Source organism: Lepidochelys kempii, chromosome 6, assembly GCF_965140285.1.
Source record: "Lepidochelys kempii isolate rLepKem1 chromosome 6, rLepKem1.hap1, whole genome shotgun sequence".
NCBI classification, from domain to species: domain Eukaryota; kingdom Metazoa; phylum Chordata; order Testudines; family Cheloniidae; genus Lepidochelys; species Lepidochelys kempii.
The window spans coordinates 87,740,392-87,766,898 of record NC_136385.1 but is presented as its reverse complement, the minus strand read 5'-3'; the positions used below and the strand labels follow the sequence as shown (position 1 = coordinate 87,766,898).

Below are 26,507 nucleotides of genomic sequence, written 5' to 3'. Positions count from 1 at the left end.
TTGTGGTGTATAGCGTTTGAGAGGTCATTTAAAAAAGAAAGGAAAAAATATGCTGAATGCTATTCCCCATAATGGAAGGACCCACTCAAAAGTTATTAGCTGCTATCAGAGAATGAAGGCTGCTAATTTGCCTCCTACGCATTCTTAGGAGTTATGAATTTGAAAACTGATTACTGAATTCCTTTAATGGTGCTCAGAACTGGAGACTGGATTTTCTAAAAATATTACTTTGAAAGATCTTTTTTCTGCAGTGGGCCTCTTGCTTTAAAAGGACATTTCCTTTGGTATGAAAGTAATAAGTGCAATTATAATTATGTTGAAATCATCTAATATTTAAGATAAGCAAGCATTTTTCTACTTTTTTTTCCGAATACACCCAGCGAGTAAGTATTCAGTATACTTTGTACTCCATAAAATTAGTTCATTTGACGCTATTGAGAGTCAATCGTGCTTCTGGCAGTAAGCCCTCTGTTAGAGCCAGCATTGCCCATAACAGCCTGAGAGGGAAGCTGCGATCCAGTGAGTTAAGGCTCCATACTTTCAGCAGCTTTCTTTCCACTTGTTTGGAGGTAGTTGGAGCAGTTTTATGGAGACTGCATTAGTTGCAGTGCTGCTATCTGTGATGCAGATAGCTGGTACATGGGCATAAGGGGGCACAATGTGCCCCCTCGTATCCTTACACCGTCTTCATGTAGTGCAGGTCACCATTTGACCTGAGTTAGTTCATTGAAAGATAATCCTCCTGGATTTATGCCTTTTCTGTTGTGTGCTCTAGCTGCTATGAGGATACCTGCTCCTATCTCCTAGCATGAAGTGGGGAGCAAGAGAAATTAATGTCTATCAGAAAAATATGAAAAATGTAGTTCCTACTACAACACTCTTATAATGAAAAGATGGACACCCCTTTATAGTGGCCATGAGCTGCAGCTTTATTAAATCACATTTCTGCTTGCTTGATATAATATGATGAATGGTGGAGAATTCTTGATGCTCATTCTGTCTTTCAGTTTTACAAGCATCCATGTTCTTAAGGGTTATTCTGTTGGGCCCTAAGGTTCCGTGTTGTCAGGCTCTAGCCTTGCATTCAGGAACATCAGGCAGTGAGATGGTGGCATGTTTGGTGGATACCAGAGGGTTCTGTCTAATCACCTGGCAGATCAATTTTCTCCAAGAACCAAGTAAAATTCTAGATTCTGATAATATTTGAATGTTTGTGGCAATTTATATGTCCAACACAGTGTTTCTAGTGATCAAGGGCAGAGAACTGGTAACCTGAATGGGCACCACATTTAAAATCTGGCATGAAAGCTCTAAATCTCTTTACCTGATAGGATAAGGAAGCAGCAACTTGGCCTGCTCTTGAGAGGATGTTAAACTTTAATGTTGCAGCATAGATGCCCAGGCCAATACCATTAACCTTCTGCGTTCTGTCAGTTTAGGCTGTTGACTACAGCCAGTCCATGTAGAAGAGCATCTTAGCATCCCTGAACAGTTCTCCCACTGGGGTTGCTAATTCTTTAATACTTTTGGAAAGAATCTTATAGAGGCTGTATTTATAGTGATTCACTCTTCATACAACCTTAATTTTTGTAAGGTCTTACAGGAAACACGTATATTAGCAGGTCTATGTTATGGTAAGTAATAGCAATGAATAGAGGCCAAAATTTAAAGATAATCTGAGTGAACAGGGATTTCACATCCCATTACACTTTTTTCTTTTAGTATTCTTTTCACATGTGCTTGTTCCGAATCCTTAGCATGTTCATAAGACTGAATACATTTCAGAATGCACAGCTAGATAAGCTAGAAAAATACTGCTTTCATGACTGCCCCTTTGTGCAGGGTAGATGGTGAATAAATTTTCCCAAAGGTAAGATCGCCTATTTTTGTATTAAATGGGACTGGCAGGGACTCAAAACCTTTCCTAAGAACCTCACTTGTTCTAATTTCTACCATGTGAGGGTGGTCTGATGCAGGCTTCAATTTATTGGCATAAAATATCGTCATAGGCCTTGGTATAGGTTTCTAACGGTGTGGGAGAAAACTTCCCAATGGTGTAACCAGAGCCAATTGAACTGGATTGGAAAGTATAGCTATACATAAACCTATGTTGAAAGCTCATTGTCTGCCTTCACTACCTGGCCACTGCTTCTCTCTGTCCCTGAGTTCCATACCATGTGCATTCTCCCATGCCTCTAAAACTGCCAACCCAGGTGCATGTGGCAAATGCCATATACTGCTAGTATGAAGAGTATCTGACTAGATTAGGCAACTACAATATCTACTGAGAGAGCCTTATAATGCTAAATTCTGTAGGAGGAGAGTTGCAGATGACTAAAGCCACAAGCGATCCCACTTTTGCAGCTGAGTGGACACTGGAGCCAGTAGCCATACCAAACATCTGGTCAGTCTATCCACCCCCCGGCATTGGCTCTGATTCTGACCCCAGAGCCGGGGGACCTAGCTTACATTATCAGCAGTGAGCTGGAAAGCTTATTTCTGCTAAGGAACAGTTTCTCCCTGTTTTGTTACCTTTGGCTCCCAACCAAAGAAGGACCCCTCTGTTATGGTTTGTGTGCTCAGATGGCAGTTTTTATACCTCTTCACAGGCTTCAGTCAGCTGGTTCGAGTCCCTCATCATCTCATACCAATAATGTTGTCTCTGCTTCTTCCTTGTTCTTTCACCTCACCTTCAAATGTCTTCCAAATTGGGGGTGGAGTGTTCTTTGAGCAATGGTTCCTATTTGTACTGTGGGGTGCACATGCATTCAATGCATCTGAGACCAGAAAATTTTTTATAGCAATGGCTGTTGTTCCGCATCTGCACAGTCATCTTCCTGGTGCTTCAGACCAAGGGTATAAATGGCAGCATGGACCGATCACCTCTCCAGTTCCTTTCTACTGCCCATAGTGTGAAACAGAATGCTCCAGGGTCCAGCACTTGCTTCCTTCAGTGATTTTATCTGTAAATATTTATTAGTTTTCTTAGGGTAATAGCTTATACAGTGTTGCTAAATTTGGCGATATTCCCCCCCGGAATCCTGGGCTTTAAGAACTACATCTTTTGTCGCTGATCCTTCCCAGTTCAGTGACAACCACGACCAGTCTACTCCATTGGAGAAGCTCATGTTTACTCCAAGAGTTCAATTTGCCAATCCTTTCCTCCAAGAACCTGCAAGGTACATGAGTACCTACCGACTGAAGAGAGTCCTAATGGACCAGACCCAGAAGAACCCCTTGGGGTGGGGACAATGCTCCGCCAGGCTCTGTAGACTACACTACAGCTACCAAGAAAGGTGGGAATAAGTCCTCCGCAGCCTCTTAAGCAGAAACATGAGGGAAGATCCTATCATAAGAAGAGAGATAAATCTCCATTTGAGCTCTCTCCTAAGAAGGAAAGCCCTTTTTATAAGTCCTTGGGGATGGTACCACAGCACTTTCAGAGCATAGCACTAAAACCCTGGCTCTGAAAAGCAAGACTGCTTTGAAACTGGCACCATCGGCTACCCCGCTACTGTCCAAGGCACTGTTGAAAGAAGACTATTGGCCACAGCCAGCACAGATGGTACCAGGATTTTTGACTTAGGAGTCCTCGTTGCCAAGAGCTCTCACTAAGCTGACTCTGATGGTGCAGGTGGAGAGGAGCGCTCATTTCCCCCCTCATTGAGAGAAAAATACAGTGCTCAGCAAGACATCCTCATCGTGCAGGATTCTAAGTTTTGCCCATTCTTTCAGGCCCTACCATCTCTAGAGATATTCTGACTTGATCTGTCCAGGAGTGGCACAATGGGGGGAAGTCCTTCCACTAGACCTTCTACTAATCAAGGTGTGGCTAAACCAACAGTATTGTCAGTGTATGCAGAGATTTGGTCTCTGGTACACTTTACAAGAAGAGATACTATGAAGCATACAGTACCATCAGCACCGCTCATGGAACATAATCCAACTTTTTTATCTGATGACTCAGACATTGGTGAAAGGATATCTCCTCCTCCACCAGCATGCCAATGCAGTCCTGGTGTTGAATCTAATGGGCTTCCTTTAGATCTCAGAAAGCATGAATATTGGTGCCAAGGGAGCAGAATTTTTATTTACTCACTCGACTCCAAAATTTGGTGGACCAGGCAGCGTCAGAAAGGAACAGACACCAGCCAAAATTAACCCATTCTAATAAAGAGGCTAAGCGTTTGGACTTGTTCAGTAGAAAAGTCTTTTCCTCCACTAGCCTGCAATTCAGAATAACAAACTATCAGAATGGACAAATTCAAGTTTGTAACTATAAGAAATTCACAGAATTTCAGATCAACTCCCACAGGAATTTAGTGGACAGTTTGAAGTGCTTATCGAGGAAGAAAAGCTGATTGCGAGATCATCACCGCAGACTGCACTTGCTGTAGCTGACACAGCCTCCCATTCAATGGCCATGGCAGTGCTCATGGGGAGAGCATTGTGGCTTCAGTCCTCTGGGTTCCTGGGAGAGGTCCAATCCACGGTAGAGGGCTTGCCCTTTGAGGAGAGCAGTCTCATTAGTGAGAAGACAGAAGTCCCTACGCTTAGCAAAAAAATTATAGGTTTCAGAGTGGTAGTCTGTATCAGCAGAAAGAACGAGGAGTACTTGTGGCACCTTAGAGACTAAAAAATTTATTTGAGCACAAGCTTTCGTGGGCTAAAGCCAGCTTCATCAGATGCATGGAGCGGAAAATACAGTAAGAAGATATTTTGCTATAGATATATACAGAGAACATGCAAAAATGGGGGATGCCATGCCAACTCTTAACGAGACCAATCGATTAAGGTGGGCTGTTATCAGCAAGAGGGAAAAAAAGCTTTTGTAGTGATAATCAGGATGGCCCATTTCAAACAGTTGACAAGAAGGTGTGAATAACAGTAGGTGCTCACCGTTTGCTTGGGGTTTATACACCAGCACCCTAGAGAGAGTTCCGTAGGCTGCAATCATACAAGCAAAGATCTACTTCCCAACCATTTTTCCACCGCAGAACTTATGAGCCTCCAAGGCAGTGTCAGAGGCTGCAAAGAACTAGACAGACTGCTCCTCTTGCTTTCACCTTTGGAACCCAGCCATCTATAAGGAAACAATTATGACAAGATTGTCTAGAGCTGTGAACCAAGTCTGCTGCTAAACTTGTCTTCCTATACCCGATTTGGAGGCCATCTAGTCTATTTCTTCAACTGGTGGATCAAACATCCAACAGATGGGTCCTCGACATTGTTCATGCGGGATACATGATACAGTTCCTCTCCCTTCCCCCTTTACAATGTCCAGCCCTCTTTCTCTTCAGCGACCACTGACATGAGGAGATGCTCATTCAGGAAAAAGGTTCCTTCTGCATCTGGGAGCCGTACACTCCTCAATAACAAGGAAAAAGGTTCTATTCAAGATTCCTGATTTCCCCTCTTCCCCCCTGCCCCCCCCCCAAAAAAGGGGAGAATGGAAACCTATCCTAGATCTATGGTGACTCACTGTCTACATTCGAGCAGTACATTTCGGAATGGGAATGTTGGCAGCAACAGTTCTCTCCATTAAACAAAGGAGATTGGTTCACAGTTCTCAACATGAGATCCCTATTTTTATATAGATATCCACCCAGCATACAAGAAATTTCTCAGAGTTGCTGTAGGTCCAAAACACTATCCCTACAAGGTGCTTCTTTTGGATTTCTTACAACCCCAAGGGTGTTTACAAAGGTGATGTCAGTTGTGGCAGCTCACCTCTAACACAACAGAATTTCTATCTTTCCATACCTCAATGATTGGCTGTTGACATGAAGATCTCATCAAGAGGTCCATTCAGCAACAACAGCTCTTCTCAAGCTGCTGCAATCACTGGGCATCTGTGTAAACAAAGAGAAATCCATGTTGGTCCCTACATAGATGCTCTGATAAAGTTCTGTCATCACTGAACTCTATCAGAGTCAGGGCATATCTCCCAAAGGACAGACTCCTGATCATGAAGGCACTAGTCGCAAAGCTTCAAGCCAGTTCAGACATTGGTTGGGTCATGTCTTAGGCCTGGTCTACACTGGGGGTGGGGGGGGGATCGATCTAAGATACGCAACTTCAGCTATGAGAATAGCATAGCTGAAGTCGCCATACCTTACATCGACTTAGAATCACTTACTTCGCGTCCTCGCAGTGTGGGATCGACGGCTGCCACTCCCCCGTCGACTCCACTTCCGCCTCTCGCCATAGTGGAGTTCCAGAGTTGACGGCAGAGCTTAGTCTCTTAAGCCACTTGGCTGCCTGTGCATATGTAACAAAGTTTTCAAGGCTTCAACTTCACAGCCTATAAGTCTGGCTCAATATAGTATATGTCCCAAGCAGAGAGAGCATGGAAAAACATGAATCTATCTCCCAGAGAGCAGGAGACTCACTAAAGTGGTGGAAATAAACAGTTATCAACTGTGTGTATGGGACTCCCATTCATTTCCCCTCCATGTGAGAAAATAATCATCACAGAAACCTGCTTGTTGAGATGGGGCACTCATCTGTGTGAACACACAGCATGCATGAGACATATGAACTCTACAAATGTCTAAACATTTTGGACTTGTAAGCAGTCCTCAGTTTGCAAAAGGTTTCTTCCATAAAAAGAACATAAAAACAGGACATGTTCAAGTACAGTCAAACAATATGATGGCAGTATTCTATATCAACAAGCAAGGCAGCATGAAATCCAACCCAGCCATCAATTTGTATACCAGCCATCAACCTGTGAAATTGGTGAATCAGTCACCACATCATTCTATCAGCAGTGCACTTTTCAGAGATACACGATATGCTTGGGGACAGCCTCAGCAGATTCCTATCTGGGAATCAAGAATTGGAACTACAGAACTGTCTGGTTCAATCGACATTCCAGCAATGCGGACCCTGACATGTGACTTGTTTACAATTCAGGACAACACAAAATGTAGTAGCTATTGCTTTAGGGAAACCCAGAGTAAAGGCCCCAAAGGGAAGGCCTTTCTACTGCATCACGGCAGCTGATGTACCACTCTCCACCTGTCCCACTCTTACTATGAGCACTGAGAAAGATGAAGCATGACAGAGCATGGGTCGTCATGATTGCTCCCAAATAGCCCAGACGTTTCTGGTATCTCTGCATTCTTCAAATGTCAGCTCAATTGCATATGACCATCTTTTTCTCCGGGCTTTCCTTGCCCAAGTGCCTGAGCACAGAGTGGAGAAGCAATCAGGGCCTGATCTGGCTGTCCACCATGCCTTACTTCTACATAACAGAAGGTGAGACTGGCTAAATTGGCTGTGACAGCTCTTCCGCCCCCTTGTTCACAAGGGTGCATATTAGAATGTTAGTAATCTTTTTATCAAAACTGGCTTTCAGCACCACTGGACTTTGAGTTTAAGATTTTCAAAGGACTCTAAGGGAATTGGGTGCCAATCCTGTTCATATTGTGTGAGAGTTAGCCACCCAACTCACTTTCAGTCCTTTGAAAATCCACACTTAAGGAAAAAAGTAGTTGACCACCAGCCAGAGTTCACTAGTTAAGAAGGCTCAAAAGAAAGAAACACTTCCAAAACCTTTTCTGCATGTGCACTGTAATACACTAGTTTTCAGAAAGAAAATGACTAGCTCCAATCCAGCGTCTGAGATCTCACTTTTTCTGGTGGGGGAAAATGTGACATTTCTCTTTGAAAGTCAATCAGCTGACAGACTTGTGGCAAAAACTGAACATCTGAATCTCGAGTTTACTCTGGATTATACATATAGGACAGGTTTCAGAGTAACAGCCGTGTTAATCTGTATTCGCAAAAAGAAAAGGAGTACTTGTGGCACCTTAGAGACTAACCAATTTATTTGAGCATGAGCTTTCGTGAGCTACAGCTCACTTCATCGGATGCATACCGTGGAAACTGCAGCAGACTTTATATACACACAGAGAATATGAAACAATACCTCCTCCCAGCAGGACAGTGGGGTGGGAGGAGGTATTGTTTCATATTCTCTGTGTGTATATAAAGTCTGCTGCAGTTTCCACGGTATGCATCCGATGAAGTGAGCTGTAGCTCACGGAAGCTCATGCTCAAATAAATTGGTTAGTCTCTAAGGTGCCACAAGTACTCCTTTTCTTTTTACATATAGGACACTTTTTTTTATTATGGTTGTAGTTATTGAATACAAGTCTGTCATTTCTACACCTTTCAGGTGCTTCTAAATTGTGCTATAGCTCCATGAATAGAATAGCAGTAAACTTTCCAAATTTAATTCACAAAATAAAAATGAGGATTTGCAAATTGATCCTTGTAGTTAGAAATGTGATTAGTACAGTCTACTTTCTTTGGAGGCATATCTGCAGTCTTCTATCAAAGAAAATTTTTAAATTAGAATGTTTTAAAATAATTATACATGGCTCCATAACCATTTGGGACACACTGTGGTAACTAAAACATACAGGATACTTCAAGGAAGGGAGAGTGAGGCAATGTTATTGATGAAGCAAAGGAAGCAAAGATGCCTGGAAGAAATGGATTTGAAGGTGTTGGGCAGAGAACAGGCTTACTGAATAGGAAGTGGGAAATTTTCCATGGATTGGGATGAAGAGGCAAAGGAAGCCATAAATTGAGAGAGTAGGGAGGAGCAGAGGGAGATGCTTAATATTGTGCCTTTACAGCTTTCCTCCAAGTTCAGTGCAAAACTCTGATGAAACAATATTATGACTGAGAATTGAAATGTAGATAAATCTATTTTTTATAATCTCAGTGACTATAATTCAACCCTATATCTGCACATGTTTTATATTTTCTTATATATCATACAGTCAATCCTAGAAATCTTCAGAATGAAAATATTTGTCTTTAAGAGCTCTAAGATGATAGATGAGAGCCAAAAAATCTGCTTCTTTCTCTCCACCCTCTGAACAAGCCTTCCCTGACTTCTGTGACCCTTCTGCAGATATTGAAGCTGGACCTCTCCCCATAAATTTTTGTGGAAAATCTCCTGCTTTTTGCCCATCTGCTGCTGTTTGATCTCTGAGCATGGCTATGTGCCTATTCCTTCATGCACCCCACCAGCTGCTATGAAGTAGTCGTCTTGTCCTGTCTCTCAGCATGAAGCAATGGGTGGGCCCAGCAGATGGGGATAGGGAGGTCAGAGGAAGGAGAGATGTGATTGGGTCACATTGGCGCATCTAAGAGCCCTGAGTTGCAGCCTTTCCTTCCTTTGCCTAACTACAGACTCTCCCTGTCCTGCAGCGCCCCCCTCCCAGAATCTTAGGAACGGGTCAATCCTGGGTCAATCTTAGGAAGGGTTAAACCTGTATTTTTGTGTATGTTTTGTACACCACTTGATTCAAAGCCCAAGTAGGTGTTTCTGCAATGCAATTAATAAGAAACGCACCCTCCTCCCCCGAATAAATAGTGTCCAAAATTGAATTTATGCCAGTGTGCAACAAAGATGAATTACAGTTGCTAGGAAACCATAACTTTGTTTCTGAACATAGAATCATAAAAGATTAGGGTTCGAAGAGACCTCAGGAGGTCATCCAGTCCAGCCCCCTGCTCAAAGCAGGACCAATCCCCAACTAAATCATCCCAGCAGGGCTTTGTCAAGCCGGGCCTTAAAAACCTCAAAGGATGGAGATTCCATCTCCTCCCTTGATAACCCATTCCAATGCTTCACCACCCTCCTAGTGAAATAGTTTTTCCTAATATCCAACCTAGACCTCCCCCACTGAAACCTGAGACTATTGCTTCATCTCAATAAGGTGTTAACTCAGGTACTTAAAGATGTTGATATTTTTATTATCATTAACTAATGCACTGCTAATCAAAGTGGGGAAGAAAGAAGTAAGGTGAGCATATTATGAAGAACTGCACCCTCTCCTGTGAGGGGAATCTCATTTTAGCCACTCAAGTGGGTGCAGCTTATTTTGTGGACAGAGCAGAGCTTGGATGAGTACCAATAAACCTTTTTCTAATTTGCCCCCTGCTTCTTCTCATGAATTGCCTAATCCAAAATCCATTGAAGTAATTGAAGATGCCCATTGATGTCAGTGGGTTCTAGATCTGCCCCAAAGTATTAAGCCCATGATAGAATTTTTTTAATAAAAACAAATTTATCACAACCACACCCTCTTCTCCCACCCCTCCCCCGCAATTACTTTTAGCATGAAAATACCTACTTTCTTTTTCCACCACCACCCCACAAATGGACACACTCGTATATCTCAGAAATGGCTACATGGAAGTGTATCTAACTTCTCCAAAATATTCACCTGTGGTTGAATAACAAACGAAATTTCAGCTCAAAGGTTAAATTGCTCTGCATACAAGCTCTTAAACTGGAGGTTTGTAAGGTAACTTCTTCGAGTGATTGCTCATGTGTATTCCACAATAGGTGTGCGTGCTTGCCACGTGCACCAGTGCTGGAAGTTTTTCCTATAGCAGTACCTGTAGGGAGGAACGCCCCCCGCGAAGTCTGGAGTGGCGCCTGCCTGGAGTGGTATAAGGGGAGCTGCGCGCTCCCCGCAGCCTCAGTTCCTTCTTGCCGCCAGTGAAGGTGCATCGGAACTGCTCTGCTCCAGCTTTGCTGTAGTTTGTCCCCAGAACTGTTGATCATTCAGTGTTAGTATCTGTAGTTAGTTAGCTGTTTAATTGTGTGGCTCTTGTAGGCGTTCTATGCCAAGAAGTGTTTGCGCTGTTTGGGAGAAACCCATATCAGCGAAAGGTGCAAGATTTGCAAGTCGTTTAAGCCTCAGACCAAAAGAGAAAGGGACCATGCCGGTGCCCGGAGCGCCACCGATATTGGCCCCATGTTCCAGAGGCAAGCTGCCGTTGGGATCTCGGCAGTCGTCTCTGGCCTGCTACTGGCCTCGGTTGAGGGAACATTCTCGACACCATTCACCGCTTGGGGCAGAGTCCATGTGGATCGCCCTCGACACTGACTAGACTGTCTGGCTGGGTTCTGTCCGGCCGGAACTCTCGGCACCACTTGTCCTCAAGGAGCGAATATCGACGGGGCCGCGGCGGACATCGCCAATGATCCTCGGAGAGGGTACCGCAGTCGGTCACGGCACAGTCGTCGATGCCGTTCCTGCTCGGACTCCCGCTCCAAGTCTCCGCCAAGGCACTGCAGCCCTGGGTGTCGATTGCCGGCGTCTCGCCGTTGCGGGTCCGCCCATCGAGGCTGTTCGCGGAGCAGCTGTTACTGTCCGTACTGGTTCTCCACGTCGATATCGCGGTCCCATGGCCACCATAGATCCCAGCACTGCCGCTCCTCCTGGTCCAGAGATAGCAGCAGATCTTGCGCTATTCCGCTTTCCATTCGTAGCCGTCCTTCAATGGGCCAGACCAGCCAACCCAAACAGCCTGCCCCGGCGGTGCCACAGCAGATGCAGTGGCACAGAGTGTCGTGGCCGGCCCAATGGTACCAGTGGGCACCGTGGCCTCTGGCGCAGCCCTGGGTGGGAGCTCGCTCGGTGGCTGGAGCATCAGAAGCACCATTGGCCTCCCTCTCCAGACCCCTGAGAAAGGAATCAGTGGGATGTACATCCTTGGCACCATGCCCGGAGTCCAACCAGGGGATGGACCCTCCAGTGCTAGCCGACACCCCAGCACTGCACCAGCCTCCTCGCCCTGCCCAGAGGAGGCGATTGCGGCCCCGCCCCTCTCCACTCCGCAGGAGGACTTCAAGGCCTACTAAGAACTCTTAAAGAGGGTGGCAGCAAGCCTCCAAGCCGAGGAGATGGAGGAATCCTCAGACTTCCTGTTTAACATGTTGTCCGCATCGGACAGGGTGGTCTTGCGTCTCCATGAAGGGGTGGCTAAGATTTCAAATGCCCTGTGGCAAACACTGACCTCTTTGGCCCCCATCTCTAAAAAGGCGGAACACAAGTACTTTGTATCCACTAAGGGACATGAGTACCTGTATACCCACCTGGCGCCCAACTCCCTGGTGGTCGAGTCAGTCAACCATAGGGAATGGCAGGGTCAGCCAGCCCCGACCCCAAAGAACAAAGACTCTCGGAGACTGGACTCTTTCAGAAGGAAAATTTATTCATCTTCAAGCTTCCAGTTACAAGTGTCAAACCATCAGGCTCTCCTGGGCCAGTACCAATTCAATCTGTGGGGCTCTCTGCCCAAGTTTAAGGACTCCCTCTAGGAGCGCGATAGGAAGGAATTCAGGGTGCTAGTGGAGGAAGGGGTAGCGGCCTCTAGGGCGTCCCTGCAGGCAGCCTTGGCTGCATGAACAATGGCCTCCGTGGTGTCCGTGAGACTGGCAACATGGCTCCTGCTCTCTGGGCTGTCCAGCGAGGCGCAATCTTCCATGCAAGATCTCCCATTTGATGGCAAGGCTCTGTTTGCGGAGGAAACCGATACAAGGCTGCATGGCATGAAGGACTCCCACATGACCCTCCAGACTCTGGGCCTCTCTGTCCCGGCTCCGGCAAAACCTAAGTTCAAGTCGCAGCAGACTCCTGCACAGGCCACCCTCCCGAAGTACGAGGCCGCCCATAAGAAGCAGCGGGACTGTAAGAGATGCCCTCAGAGGCAGTCTTGGCCTGCCCCCCAGCCTGGGTCCTCCAAGGGCAAGCAGGCGGGGAAAAGGCATTTTTGACGGGATGCTCGTGGACACCCTGCCAGTCCTCACCAAGGATCCACCCCTAATAAAGCTACCCTTCTCCAGCCGGTTGTGTGCTTTCCTCCCAGAATGGTTGCAGCTAACCTCAGACTGATGGGTCCTCAACACCATCTCCCCGGGTTACACCCTCCAGTTTACTTCCTCCCCGCCCAACCACCCCCGACTCCTGTCCCTCTTGAGGGACCCCTCGCACGAAGCTCTGCTCAAGCAGGAGGTGGGGCAGCTCCTAGGACTAGAAGCGATAGAGGTGGTGCCCGAGAAGTTCGTGGGCAAGGAGTATTGCTCCTTTTGTTTTCTTACCTCGAAAGCTAAAGTGGGGCTCAGGCCTATCCTGGACCTGTGAGGTCTGAACCAGTATATTGTGAAACTCAAGGTCCGTGAGGTCTCCCTGGCCTCCATCATCCCCTCCCTGGATCCCGGGGACTGGTATGCTGCCCTCGATCTCCAGGACGCGTACTTCCACAGCCACATATTCGAGGGGCACAGGTGCTTCCTCCGTTTCGTGGTGGGACAGAATCATTACCAATTCACGGTCCTCGTGGTTGGTCTGTCCACTGCCCCCCAGGGTGTTTTCAAAATGCATGTTGGTGGTAGCGGCCTACCTCAGACGGTGTGGGGTCCAGATATTTCTCTATCTGGACAATTGGCTTGTCAAGGGCACCTCCCGGTCGCAGGTGAGGGATCACATGGTGCTCCTCCTGTCCACGTGCACCTTGGGCCTGTTGGTAAACAACACCAAGTCCACGTTAGTCCCAGTCCAATGCATAGAGTTTATCGGGGCACTGCTGGACGCAGTGTCGGCCAGCGCCTCTCTCCCACCAGACAGATTCGAGTCCCTGAAAGGTCTCATCGACTTGGTCACAAGGTTCCCAGTGACAACAGCCAGGGTTTGCCTGCAACTCTTGGGTCACATGTCGGCGTGCAAGTACGTTGTCCATCATGCCAGACTCAGGATGAGGCCCCCTCCAGGTCTGGTTGGCCTCAAATTTCTCCCAGGCCACGGACAGGATGGATAAGGTCCTTACCATGCTGGACTCTGATCACCACTCTACGGTGGTGGTCCGCCCCAAACAACATGCTCCAAGGGGTCCCATTCAGGGACAGGGCACCGTTGTTGGAGCTGGTGTCCGATGCATCGGACCTAGGTTGGGGGGCCCATGTGGGGAACTTTCAGACCCAAGGCCTGTGGTCGGCTCAAGACCTGACCCTACATATAAATGTCAAGGAGCTCAGGGTTGTGCGGCTGGCGTACATGGCCTTCCGCTCGCACCTGGAGGGCAAGGTAGTCAGGGTCCTCAAGGACAACACTGCCTCGATGTTCTATGTCAACAGGTAAGGCGGGGCCCAATTTTCTGCCCTCTGCCACGAAGCCCTCAGGCTGTGGGACTTCTCTATAGCCCATAACATCCACCTGAAAGTCTTCCACCTACCAGGCACCCGAAATGAGAGGGTGGATTGCTTGAGCAGGGACTTTTCCTTGCAACACGAGTGGTCCCTCCACCCAGAAGTGGCCCACTGGCTCTTCCGAAGGTGGGGAGCTCCCCGGTGGACCTATTCGCGACTCGGCAGAACCAGTGATGCCCCCTGTTCTGCTCCAGAAGGGGTCTGGGGAGGGGCGCTATCTCCGATGCCTTTCTCCTGTCCTGGTCAGGCCGGCTTCTCTACACCTTTTCCCCCATTCCGTCTAATCAGCAGGGTCCTGGAGAAGATAAAGATGGACAAGGCCTGGGTCCTCCTGATTGCCCTGGCATGGCCCAGGCAGCATTGGTATGGGACCTTCACAGGCCTGGCGGTAGCTCCGCTGTGGCTGTTGTCGCTCCGCCCGGACCTGCTCTCTCAGGACCAGGTCCAGCTCCGCCCACGCCCTGCGTTCCTCCCGAAGGTGGTCTCCGCCTACCACATGGGTCAGGACATTTTTCTACCGGTCCTCTGCCCCAAGCCTCACATGTCCAGTGAGGAGCACTGTCTCCACACGCTCGATGTGCAGCAGGCTCTGGCTTTCTAACTCGAGCGGACCAAGCCGTTCAGAGACTCCTCGCAACTGTTTGTCACCTCGGCTGAGTGTGCAAGGGGCCAGCCCATTTCCTGCTATGAGCTGGTGGGTGTCCCCCAACCACCTATTGTGAGGGCACACGCGACTTGGGCGCAGGCCTCATCGGCTGCCTTGATGGCCCACGTCCCCGTCCAGGAGATTTGTAGGGCCACCATGTGGTCTTCCGTTCACACGTTCACCTCGGACTATGTGATCGTCCCCCAAACCAGGGATGACGCTGGGTTCGGCAGGGCTGTCCTGCATCCTGGGAACTTGTGAACTCCTACCCACCTCCAACAGATATAGCTTGGAATCATCTATTGTGGAATACACATGAGCAATCACTTGAAGAAAAGACAGTTAGCTTTTCTGTAACTGGTGTTTTTCGAGATGTGTTGCTTATGTCTATTCCACATCCCACCCTCCTTCCCCTCTGTCGGAGTTGTCTGGCAAGAAGGAACTGAGGGTGGGAGGAGTGCGCAGCTCCCCTTATACCCTGCCAGGCAGGTACCACTCCAGGGGTCGGGGTGGGGGGGGTTGCGCTCCCCCGTACGGGTACTGCTAGAAGAAAAACTTCCAGCACCGGTACATGTGGCAAGCACACACACCTATTGTGGAATAGACATGAGCAACGCATCTCGAAGAACACCAGTTACTGAAAAGGTGACTGTCTTTTCAGCCTCAGTCTTAACTAAATGTTGCTGTCATCGTTTTAGGTGACTAGGAACTAGTAATTCAGAAAATTTTAAAGTGAAGCCAGCCCACTTTCTTTAACATAGGATGGTTAATCTGGCAGTAACATGTCAGATTCTCTCTTGTTAAATTTTGGGGTGGAATATATCCTGGTTTCAAATAAACCATTGCAGTCCTGAAGATGACTGTTTTAATTAATTTAACCTTAATAATTCCTCCATTTTTATGATCACGTAACCTTAATGGTGTTCCTTCAACCTCGTTAATATTGTTTCTGGCTTTTAAAAAGAATCTGCAATTAAAAAACATAACCAGGAAGTGAGTGATTCTAACAAAAATGAGGCAGATATTTTTATAATAAAACTCTGTTACACATTCCATTAAAAATACTGCCTCGAATAGCTGTAATTCCTCTCAGGAAACTGATACTATCTGAGCATCTGCAACAGACTTGCTGTTATCCATTTTTCTGTATCTTACCTTGCTGATTTCGTAGTATATATGTTGTAATGTTAGTGTTTCCTTTAGATTTTTAGGAAATTTGAGGGATGAAGTTATAGTTTCTCAATTCAATGGATTATGTGAAATGAATTGGTGTGATCTCTGCCCATTTGCTCGGGGATATATATTAGACCTGCAGCAGCCCTGCACTTCAGTTAGTACTAACTTTCACTTTATTAGCAGGCTCAGCAATGGGGCCAAGAACTAATAATTGAACGGGCATAGAGTGCTTTCTCCTTTCACCGTGAAAGATAGTTTTTCTTGTATACTGTTTAACTGTATTCGGTTTGGTAACTCTCACAAAGTTTAAATTTAATTGAATAAAACAGTTTTGTTAGGGGGGTTGGTTTTTTTGTTTGTTTGTTTGGTTTTTGGTTTTTGGGAGCGGGCAAGGGTTTTGTGGTGGTGGTGGTGGTTTGTTTTTTTTTTTGTTTTTCGAAGGAAGTTTTTTTGTTTTGTCTTTTGGTCTGGTACCGGTCCTGGTCTGTTTTTTTTGGCTTCCCAAAAATGGGATTTTTTTAACAGTTAGTGTCGTAATAACTGATACATAGATAATGGATATCCCTTTAGTTTTGCATTCTTGAAGACTAGAAATATTAAGAAATGTCCTTTTAACAATAAAGAATTAAGTTGGTTTAACTTGTGCTTCATTTGTACATGTGCGTCCCAGAGACCCAAACTCGTCCACATCTTCTTTTTTTAAAACTTAAGCCTTTGTGTATGCATTATGTGTTAGATTAAAAAAAAATTACTAGACTGATAAATATTAGGTGTCACCCATGTGTACTGAACATTCTTATTTTTCCAGATAACTGCCATGTTCTCCTCTTGAATTATATATTTCTCAAGAGTTTAAATCCATGAAGAGTTCTGTTGTTGAGATAATTAATATTACAAGTACCTTTTTCTCTTTTGAACGTTAGTTAAAATAATCTTGCTTAAATTATTTAACTTATTGGCACAGCTCTAGCTTTAACTGTACTTCCAAATGTTCCATGATCTCACTGTCCATTTCCATGCATGTTAACGTTTAAACTGTGTTCTGATGGTCTAACTCATTTATAACATATTCTGTAGTGAATATTGTGTATGTATTTTTAACAACATTTAATATTGGATAAAATATCTTTGTACTTAAGAAACAAGGCTCTGTGCTCTTCTGGGCTTTTTTTTAAAAGCCTATAATTAGGATATAGCAGTGAATAAAAATAATAATAATAATCTGTATAGACTTACCTTGTGCACATTACCTATAATTTTTTTCTACAGACATTGATGATGTTCAAATTCTTCCACGTCCATCTCGAGTCAGACATTTTTCACAGAGCGAGGACCCTCCAAGCGAAGTTTTTGGTGCACTGAATGAGGAACAGCCACTGCCAAGAAGTAGCAGCACGTCTGACATCCTGGAACCATTCACAGTTGAACGAGCCAAAGGTGCAGTTCCTGTCATTGACAGTTCATCCCATGATGCGCCAAGCTTACAGAGTTCCACTGAGACCTCTTCAATATATAGATCCACTGAAGGTCATATTACTGATACGAATAGCAGAGAGTCCTCCTTGGAAGTTGGGGATAGTATTTATGACCATCTCTGTCATTTGATAGGGCCGGTAGATCTTGCAAATACATCTTTTGAACAAAGCCAGTATGTTGACCTTGAAGGTGAAGATGATCTTCTTTCCTCTCTGAGAGCATATCTTAAGGAAAAAGAAGAACCTTGCAGTCACTATGAGATAGATAAATTTGAGGCTTCTCCTCCTGAAGTCAATACAACAGAAAATAGAAATGATAGTTTACAACTGGACGAATTAGAGCATAGAGATCAGACTGTTAAATGTGCAGGTAGCAACACTGTTGCCGAAAGAGCTGAACATGTAGCACTACAACTAAAACAAAACCAAAGTGGCTTTATAAGTAACATTGCACCTACCCAGGTAGAGAGTGTTACAAGAAATCAAGCGATCGAAAAAGCCAAACCGTTAAATATTGATAAACCCAATGAAAGCTTATTTGAGTATGGGTCAAGTAGCCCTGATAACAAAGGAAGAAAGCGATACCTGTACAGACAAACAGCCACTGAAGTTGATGTAGATATAGCTGTGGAACTAGCTTTAGCTGAGAAGCCTAGAAGTGCCCAGTTGAACGAAAAAATAACCAACACACGTGTTATGCATGCAAAGAAAGTTCTACCTAAAGCACCAGTTAACCCTGAAATGCCTCATGCTCCAGGCAAACTTTTACCAACTAAAAGGAGTATATCTGAAACAGTAACCCATAAGGCCAAAATTATGAGAATAACGGCTAAGAAACGAAATAGCGTTCATGTTACTTTTAGACCATCCACTGAATCGGTTCAATTTTATAACCCTTTAGAAAACAAAGAGGCCCCCTGGAGGGCAAGACTTCGCAAACTCGGTGGCTTCAGTAGTGGTAGTAGTAGCGGTAGCAGCAGCAGTAGCAACACAAGCACTGGCTCATCTGCGGTCTTGGAGCTAGTCAGACCAGGAATGTATAGACCTCTAGATGCAGCCAATGCAGCTTCAGTTAGTAGTAAACAGACTAAGGAATCCACAGAAGCTCGAACACCCGTGTTGCAGAAAGAAGGTATTGCAGCTAATCCGTTGCATAATCGTAGTGCACCTAGGTCATCAGGTCAGGAGTCAGGACCACAACAGGGCTCCCTGGGTGGTGTTTATAAAACTGTTGTACATGCTCTTTCGAAGCCGAAGGCAAATGTTTCCCCACAGAGGCAGAACAGAATACCAGCAGAGGCTCCACTGAGGGATCTGTACAGTCATGTAATGGGCTATTTTGGAAGGAAAGCTGCAGGTGAGCACTAACAGTGTGCACAGTGCAAAAGGAGAAAGGCAGCACCAGTTTGGCTTAATGCAACTGAAGCAAGCTCTTATAAGCAATCAAAAGGCTTTGGGATGATCACTGCTTTCCCTGTTTGGTTATGCATGCGCCTTTAGCAAGCTGAAATTTTTCCCAGCATAAGTTATGTTTATGTACTTTAAATTACTAATTTCCCTTTTAAAGATACTTAGTTGAACCTCTTTGCTGCTGAAGACCATCAAGTTAGGGAAGAGGAAGAGACAGTAAATGACCTACCAAGGGATCAAATGCAAGTCTCCCTGTATCCTAGCCTACGCTAGAGGGCTTTGAAATTCAGCCTACTGTATGGCTTTCAGATATTTTTTTTTTATTTCTAGTGGAATAGTAAGTCCTGGTACCTATAGTTTGTCTGTCTGGGAAAAAAGACTCTGCTGTCAGCCAGTTAAACTGAGCTATTAAAATTGCTAGTTCATTTAGTATGTTTTCTTCCTCCTCTCCTCCAAAACAAAAAATTCTCCCAAAATTAGGCTTTGAAGTTGAGACCTGGCTTTTAATCAGTTATGTAACGCATACAGAATATTTTTAACATTAAGTAAAACAGAGAAATTTCCTCTTATTTGGATGGCTTCATTAGAACAATCCGATATGGCTTTAGTAATTTTTTGTTTGAACCATTTCAAAACATGCTTTAGGCCTTTCTGTATGCATTCACTGAAGTGGATGCAGTTACATCTCGGCAATCTCTATCATTGCTTTCTTTTTCTTGGGATCATGGATGTACATAAAGGTCTCATGGTAGTCTTCTGTCAGCTGAATATGGGACCTCTGTGGACTTGATCGATCAGACAGAACAAGGCTATCATTATAATATTCATCATCTTAGTTTACATCTTAAATAACCTTAAATGAACAATAAATTAACTTTCAGCAGTAAGGTAGGTTTTCCTTTTTACACTGTTATGCTAGCATGATTAACAGAATGTTCTGTCATGCATCCTGCATTGAGATGTTAATGCCACCTGAGGGCAGTCTTTTAGGCGTAGCACCACAGTCTGGGCAGTGGTACTATTATCATAATGTCTCAGAAAAAAATTTTCTGTATCATTTGTTTTAACATATTTTATGTAGTTTCTCCAAGAGAAACTGTTTACATTTGCAAAAGTATTGAGACACAAATGATTCCAAAATATCATTTTATTTGAAATTTTGATATGAAGGTCTTATGTTAAATTCATATAATAAGTTTCATTGTAGTCTCCTGAGGGATAATTTTTATGTAGGAATATGAACTTGAACAAATTGCTCCTTAAAGGCTAAAATGCTATAATTAGGTATTACATTCATAGTATAATTAAGGCAACGTAATTCTATATAATGTGGAAACTAAAAAATATAGCAATTAATTAATTGTTCATAAATCACTGACCATTTAAAGAGTTTTTTGAGTTTGTATTCCATGTTGCACCATACATTATTTTTGTTACATAACACTTTATTTGCAAGTATACTAACTGTATACAGTACTACATTGACATTTATCATATTTCTTTATCTAGTGTACTTTCTTCACCAACATTGTTCCTCATTAGAAATAATAAAAATTCCTAGGGTTTTTTTTGGGGGGGAGGGTAATGTGGAGGAAGGGAGGAGGGGTGTATGCTGTATCCTTAAAGCAAGCATTAACAACTTTGAGTAGTGCTTATCTGTAAGCTTTCTTGCTCTTTAAGGTTATAGTGGAAATTGACTAACACCTGCTTAGTGGGGAGGAAAAAGGAGATTTACTAATTCTTAAAATTGAACCTATTCAAGAGGAGAAAACTCATAAATGCATGTTTGGGCAGTAATTTTTTTTACTGACTAGGTTTCTTGATTTGACTTCTGTTTTCTAAAATGTATTTTTAAAAGTATCCCTTACTATATGTAGTCATTCATTTGCTTTTAGCCAATAGAGAGGACATGAGTCAAAAGCTGCACCCTCTTGCTAGCGATATTGGCAGTAGCAATACAAATGTTCCTGACCTCATGGATGAGTTTATAGCTGAGAGACTCCGCAGTGGTAGTGCATTGGTAAGCTTTTACGACTTTTTTACATGTAAAAACAATATGCAAACACATTTATAAAATTATTGTTTAAGTTACAGAAATATTTTATTCTGGATTTAAGAACCAGAAATAAATTATATGAAAATCACTGCCCATTAGATTGTAAATCCTGTTTTTTAAGTCATGTTGCATGCATATTATGTCACACACCATGACTTAAAAAACAGAGTTTACAATATAAGGGGCAGTGACATAATATGCACACATACTCTTTTATGCTAAAATTCTTCATTATTCATTATTATTGATTCTGCAAACAATATATGTCACTTCACGCAAATGAGTATTCTGTTGCATCGTCTCTTCAAGTTGAATGGCACTAATCCTGGGCACAGTTACTTGTATGCATAAGTGTTTGCACGATCAAAGCCTGAATGTGTGTATTAACATACACAATGTGATATTGTATATTGTTCTGTGAAGGTGTATTCACTGGCACAATCTAGAAGACTAAATATTTTTAAATGGTATATAGTTTGCCTTCACTTCTTTTCATTTCACTTCTTATCAATATATTTTTGTATCAATAGCTTTCTGCTCTAGAGCCTGGCTTTTTCACTGTTGTCATCTTTGATCAGTAATGCAATGTTTGAGATGTCCTCATTCATAATCATGTAGGCAGTTCTGTATTACAAGCATTGGATTGAGTTGTCACTGAAGAATTATGAAAAGAGGCAGCTGATTGGAGAAGATAAATGTTTTATTAATTGACAGCGATGGGAAAGGAAAAATATAAAATTACTATTTTATTGCAAGTTTTTCTGTCAACGAAGAGACAGAATGGGAAGCAATTTAAATTTATTATTATTTCAGACTTACTGATCACTCCAATTTTGTGTGGCTAGCAAATTCCTTTTCAGTAGGTGGTGGATGTATCCAATGCCGTTCTAAGGTTTGCTCACATATAAAGTTTGCAAAGAGTAGTCGGGCTCCTTAATAGTATGGGGTAAAAGAGGAGCAATTTCCATGTAGTTCGTTTGGATTGATTTATCTTCATATCTGATGAATGATAGATAAGTGGCAGGTGATTTGCCTTAAATATCTGTTCAAATGCTGGTTCTTTTTGCCTTCAAAGGTACATCCCATGTTTATCAGATTTTAACTGTTGGTGCACAGTATATTGCATAGTCCCAATACAGCCTACAGCATGTATAGAACAAATTGCCAATCCTTTATCTTGTTGCCATGTTCCATTATTCAATTCCAAAACCACTGAATTTTTGGCCATTCTCTGTGTGTATTTAAAGATGTCTTTTTTTTAATTACACCATTCAAAATCATTTGACTCAGATGTTACTTATGCACCTCCATTCTTAGAAAGGATCTGGTTCTTTCTCTAGATCGGGGCGGTCAACCTGAGCCGGAGAAGGAGCCAGAATTTACCAATGTAGGTTGCCAAAGAGCCACAGTAATACGTCAGCAGCCCCCCCATTAGCTCCCCACACCCTGCTCCCAGTGCCTCCCACCCCCTGGCAGCCCCGCTGATCAGCGCCTCCCCCTATCTCCCTACACCTCCCAATCAGCTGTTTTGTGGCGTGCAGGAGGCTTTGGGGGGAGCGGGGAGAAGCGAGGGCATGGGGGGCATGGGGGGAGGGGGGAGTGGGGCTGAGCAGTGAGCACCCTCCAGCACGTTGGAAAGTTGGCACCCGTAGCTCCAGCCCCAGAGTCAGTGCCTATACAAGGAGCCGCATGTTGATATCTGGAGAGCCACATGTGGCTCCGGAGCCACAGGTTGGCCACCCCTGCTCTATATGATTCAAAGTTGAACATCATGTGTTGTTACTAAGGAATGAATAACCTTCTATTCATAAAATCAAATGAACCCTTATTATAAAATGGAAAATGTTAACTGGATTATATCAACGTCATAAACTCATTCTGTGTTTTTGGTAAATCAGTTTACTCAAACAAAACAGAAATAGACAGAGAGGACAGATGAGTGAGGAAAAGGAAAAAACTTTCTTTTATAAGTAGGGGGTCAAACATGTTGACTATACCTGTTATCAGTTCAGGCAGCAAACATGGCTCTTACCTCAGTGTTATAGAAAGTTGTGGTCCCTGCTGAGGTCAGCTGGAATGAGGAACTGAGACCCAGTTGCTGGATGGAATTCCCCCTTGACCTTATGGCAGATTCATAAAGGGAATGTCAGGCAAGGTCCAGATCGTTAGCCCAACAAGTGTTACATTGTTAGATCCATAGAATCATAGAATAGTAGGGTTGGAAGAAACCTCAGGAGATCATCTAGTCCAACCCCCTGCTTAAAGCAAGACCAACCCTAACTAAATCATCCAAGCCAGGGCTTCGTCAAGCCGGGCCTTAAAAACCTCTAAGGATGGAGATTCCACCACCTCCCTAGGTAACCCATTCCCGTGCTTCACCACCCTCCTAGTGAAATAGTTTTTCCTAATATCCAACCTAAACTTCCTCCACTGCAACTTCAGATCTTTTTTCCTTTTCTGTCATCTGCCACCACTGAGAACAGCCTAGCGCCATCCTCTTTGGAACCCCCATTCAGGTAGTTGGAGATACAAGAAACATCAAACTTACGTCATGAAAACTATACCAACCTAGTGAAACCTGTAATTTAAGATCAGATAGTAATAAGGAAAGGACAAAGGAAAGAACAGATCAGGTCTAGTGTTTGAAAAACAAAACAAAAAAATCCTCTCACAGGTTACCTTTAGTCTCTTAACTTTTAGTTCATAGAAAAGTTCAGGATGTTTCATAAAAACTTGTTAAAAGGGCAGTTGTGAGAGTCCAGGAACACACACACAAGGTTTCACATACTTTAGTCTCTTCTGGATAAGGAAGGATCTGTAGGTTCCATTGTCACAATACATTGAAAAGGTATTCAAGTGAATATTGAGTATTATGTTTAGTGTCTAGGGCATTAAGATATACATAGGATTTGAGTCTTGGTACATATTGAGATTTTGCTTTCAGTTTTGTAGGCTGCAAGTCAAAATTTGTCAAGGTTTTATGGAGTTTTTTCTCACAAATACTTAAAGAAATCTAAAGTTAAAAAATTTGTTTAGTATTTTGGAGATAATTTTAAAAATATTCTCTCTCCATATTATTTGCATCTCTCTAGTTTTAGCAAATATGTTTCACATATTGGCCTCATTCCCAGTCTTTTGAAGTGCATGCACATTTGTTTGTTCCCTATTTTTGGTGCGCAAAAAGCCCAATGCACAAGTGTGGGTAAGGGATTTGTGTGCACAATGTTATATGTATGTGCAAGATCCACATTTATTATTGGCTCATTGGGTTTTTTGCACACACAAGTTAGGCACTCACAAAATGAAGGCCCTAGAATTCTCTGCACTGAGCATTTTTTTTGATACAGCTATAAATACTGGAAGAATGGGTTCAATTATTTTTTAATATTACTTTTGAATTATTTTAATAAAGGAGGTAATTTCTAATCAAAACATTGTAACTTGAATACTTTCAATAAACTAAAGTGCATTTTCTAAAAAGAAATATACTTTTAAAAAATATTTATATACTTCATAATATTTAGACATTTTAAATTTGATTATTTGTGAACTATTTCCCTGAATATTGACATTTGTAAATGTGTGATAACTGCTTGTTGTGAATAAGGAAACGTTATTAGATTGTAAAATACTTTATAATTCTTCAATTAATAGAATGTGACAAGAAGAGGGAGCAGTCCTGGCAGCCTGGAAGTTCCAAAAGACCTTCCTGATATATTAAACAAGCAGAGCCAAATGCGCCCTATAGATGATCCAGGTGTGCCTTCTGAATGGACATCTCCTGCCAGTGCAGGAAGCAGTGACTTGATCAGTTCAGATAGCCATTCTGACTCATTCAGTGCTTTCCAGTATGATGGCCGCAAATTTGAAAGCAAGTATATTTTTCCGAAAGTAGTAGTGTTTTTTATCTGTGTATTTATTTCCATTTTAAAATAAGTTGTATACAGCTGCCTCATGAAGAGGATTTCATATGAACATCCATTGATGTTATCAGTAGTTTAGTTAGTGAAGTAATATAGTTCTTGAAACATGCAGTAATTCTTATTAAAATAGCTTTATTCACTATTTGTATTGTAGTACAGCCCAAAGCAGAAATGGAGCCTTACTGTGTAATGTGTTGAACAACCTCCCTCCCCCTAAAACACCACACGACATACCTAGGAAGATATGGTCCCTACACTGACACATCTTCATGCATTCATTTTGGAAGTCTTTTTTTACTTCCTCAAAACATCGGTTTAAATATAAAAAAGTAAAACCTTTCTTAGTATAGCAATCTATTTGACTATGTAGTTAGGAATAGTGAAGCAAAATACTACCTGATAAGACATAGGTAATTATTAAACCATTTTTTTTGCATTTTTTTATTCATGCCACTCCCATTCTTGTTAATGGAAAGAGGCTTCAGGTGTCACTGAGGACTATGACTTCACAGCTTGTACAAGCGAGATGTGATGGGTTTTCTTTGGAAAATCTACGTAAAGCATGGGAATTAATTATTCACTTTAGAAGTTAAATAACTACCAGATAAAACCTGTGCTGTCTTACTGGTGTACTTTGTAAAGTGTAAAAAAGCCAAAAATGGGTGAGAACTTTAAAATTACAAAGAGAGATTGTGAATCTCAGTAATGATTGAACCTGGTGATGCTTACAACAAAAAGAGCCCTAAACAATGCTTGTAGCTGTTCCATTGATTCAACAGACATTGTAGGCTTCAGAGCGACACGTGGAATGACAATCCTGGAATCTTACTGTATAGCCTTAACTATAGCAGAGCAACAAAAGCTATGTTGGCCAAACTGATTTGAGCATGAAATTTTGTCTTCAGCGTTAAATCTAAAATTCAGGATACAAAACAATCAATTTAGTGCTATTTGCAGAAAACTGTCATTTGCCATAATATTATCAATTAAAGTTAATACTTAAATGTTTGTCTTTTAGGCACCATAGGGCTTGTTTACGTGGAGACTTAGTGCTCGGCAAGCCAGGATGTAAATCTACATTGCACAGCATGCTGTGTGGACCATACTATGATGCCCTAAAATTTCTGTAGTACTTCGAGTGCACTGTGGAACTTTCAGTACACAGTAGCAGAATCCACATGGCCAGTTAGCACTGGGCAAACTGGTGTGGCATATATTCACACCCTGGTTTGCTGCATACTGTCTCCATGTAGAAAAGCCATCAGTGTTGTTGAGAGGAGATTCCATAATTTGTGCATTATATTATACCTAAATGGTGAGAACGAAGTAAAAATATTTGACCTTGCCAACTAAATAGAATTGCAATAGCGGTGTGTTTTACATAAATCAGTTTTGTGACTGAAACTGGAGAATCATTTGACATAGTAAATGGTTTCCTACTTAAATGGGTGGATTTTGGAGTAATTTTCTTGAGCTGTTTGTTGTTAACATAAAGGGGTGTATACATTTTTACATAGGCCATTTTGGAAGTGTCTTTGGTTGGCAATGTTCTTTAAGTTCGTGTTCATCAACAATGGTTTAATTAACCACATAGCTCTTTCCTTACTATAGATTTCAGTTTTGGCACTGATGCTGGGACACCAGCTTCCAGTGAGATTGATGCAATTTCAGGACATCAACACAGTGCCGAGGAACAGGAAGTGGCTAGTCTAACTACACTCCACATTGATTCTGAAACAAGCAGTCTTAACCAGCAACCATTGTCTGCTGAAGCTACAACTATTACTGGTAAAGTCGT

General features: G+C 43.1%; 1 protein-coding gene across 16 annotated transcripts in view; it reads left to right on the top strand.

Moving 5' to 3' along the window:
- The window catches only part of RALGAPA1 (Ral GTPase activating protein catalytic subunit alpha 1), a 231,499-nt gene that overhangs the window by 64,716 nt on the left and 140,276 nt on the right, over positions 1 to 26,507 (top strand). For 12 of the 16 annotated variants that reach the window (XR_012159487.2, XM_073349047.2, XM_073349040.2 and 9 more), the window contains 4 exons: positions 17,115 to 18,677; positions 20,626 to 20,750; positions 24,441 to 24,657; positions 26,321 to 26,497. Coding sequence is in view for 15 of the 16 variants with exons in the window: in XM_073349047.2 (XP_073205148.1) it covers positions 17,115 to 18,677; positions 20,626 to 20,750; positions 24,441 to 24,657; positions 26,321 to 26,497 (2,082 nt within the window). In the remaining variant the exon portion in view is untranslated. The remainder of the gene's footprint in view (positions 1 to 17,114; positions 18,678 to 20,625; positions 20,751 to 24,440; positions 24,658 to 26,320; positions 26,498 to 26,507) is intronic. The other 4 variants (XM_073349051.2, XM_073349050.2, XM_073349049.2 and 1 more) reach the window with 1 other exon arrangement.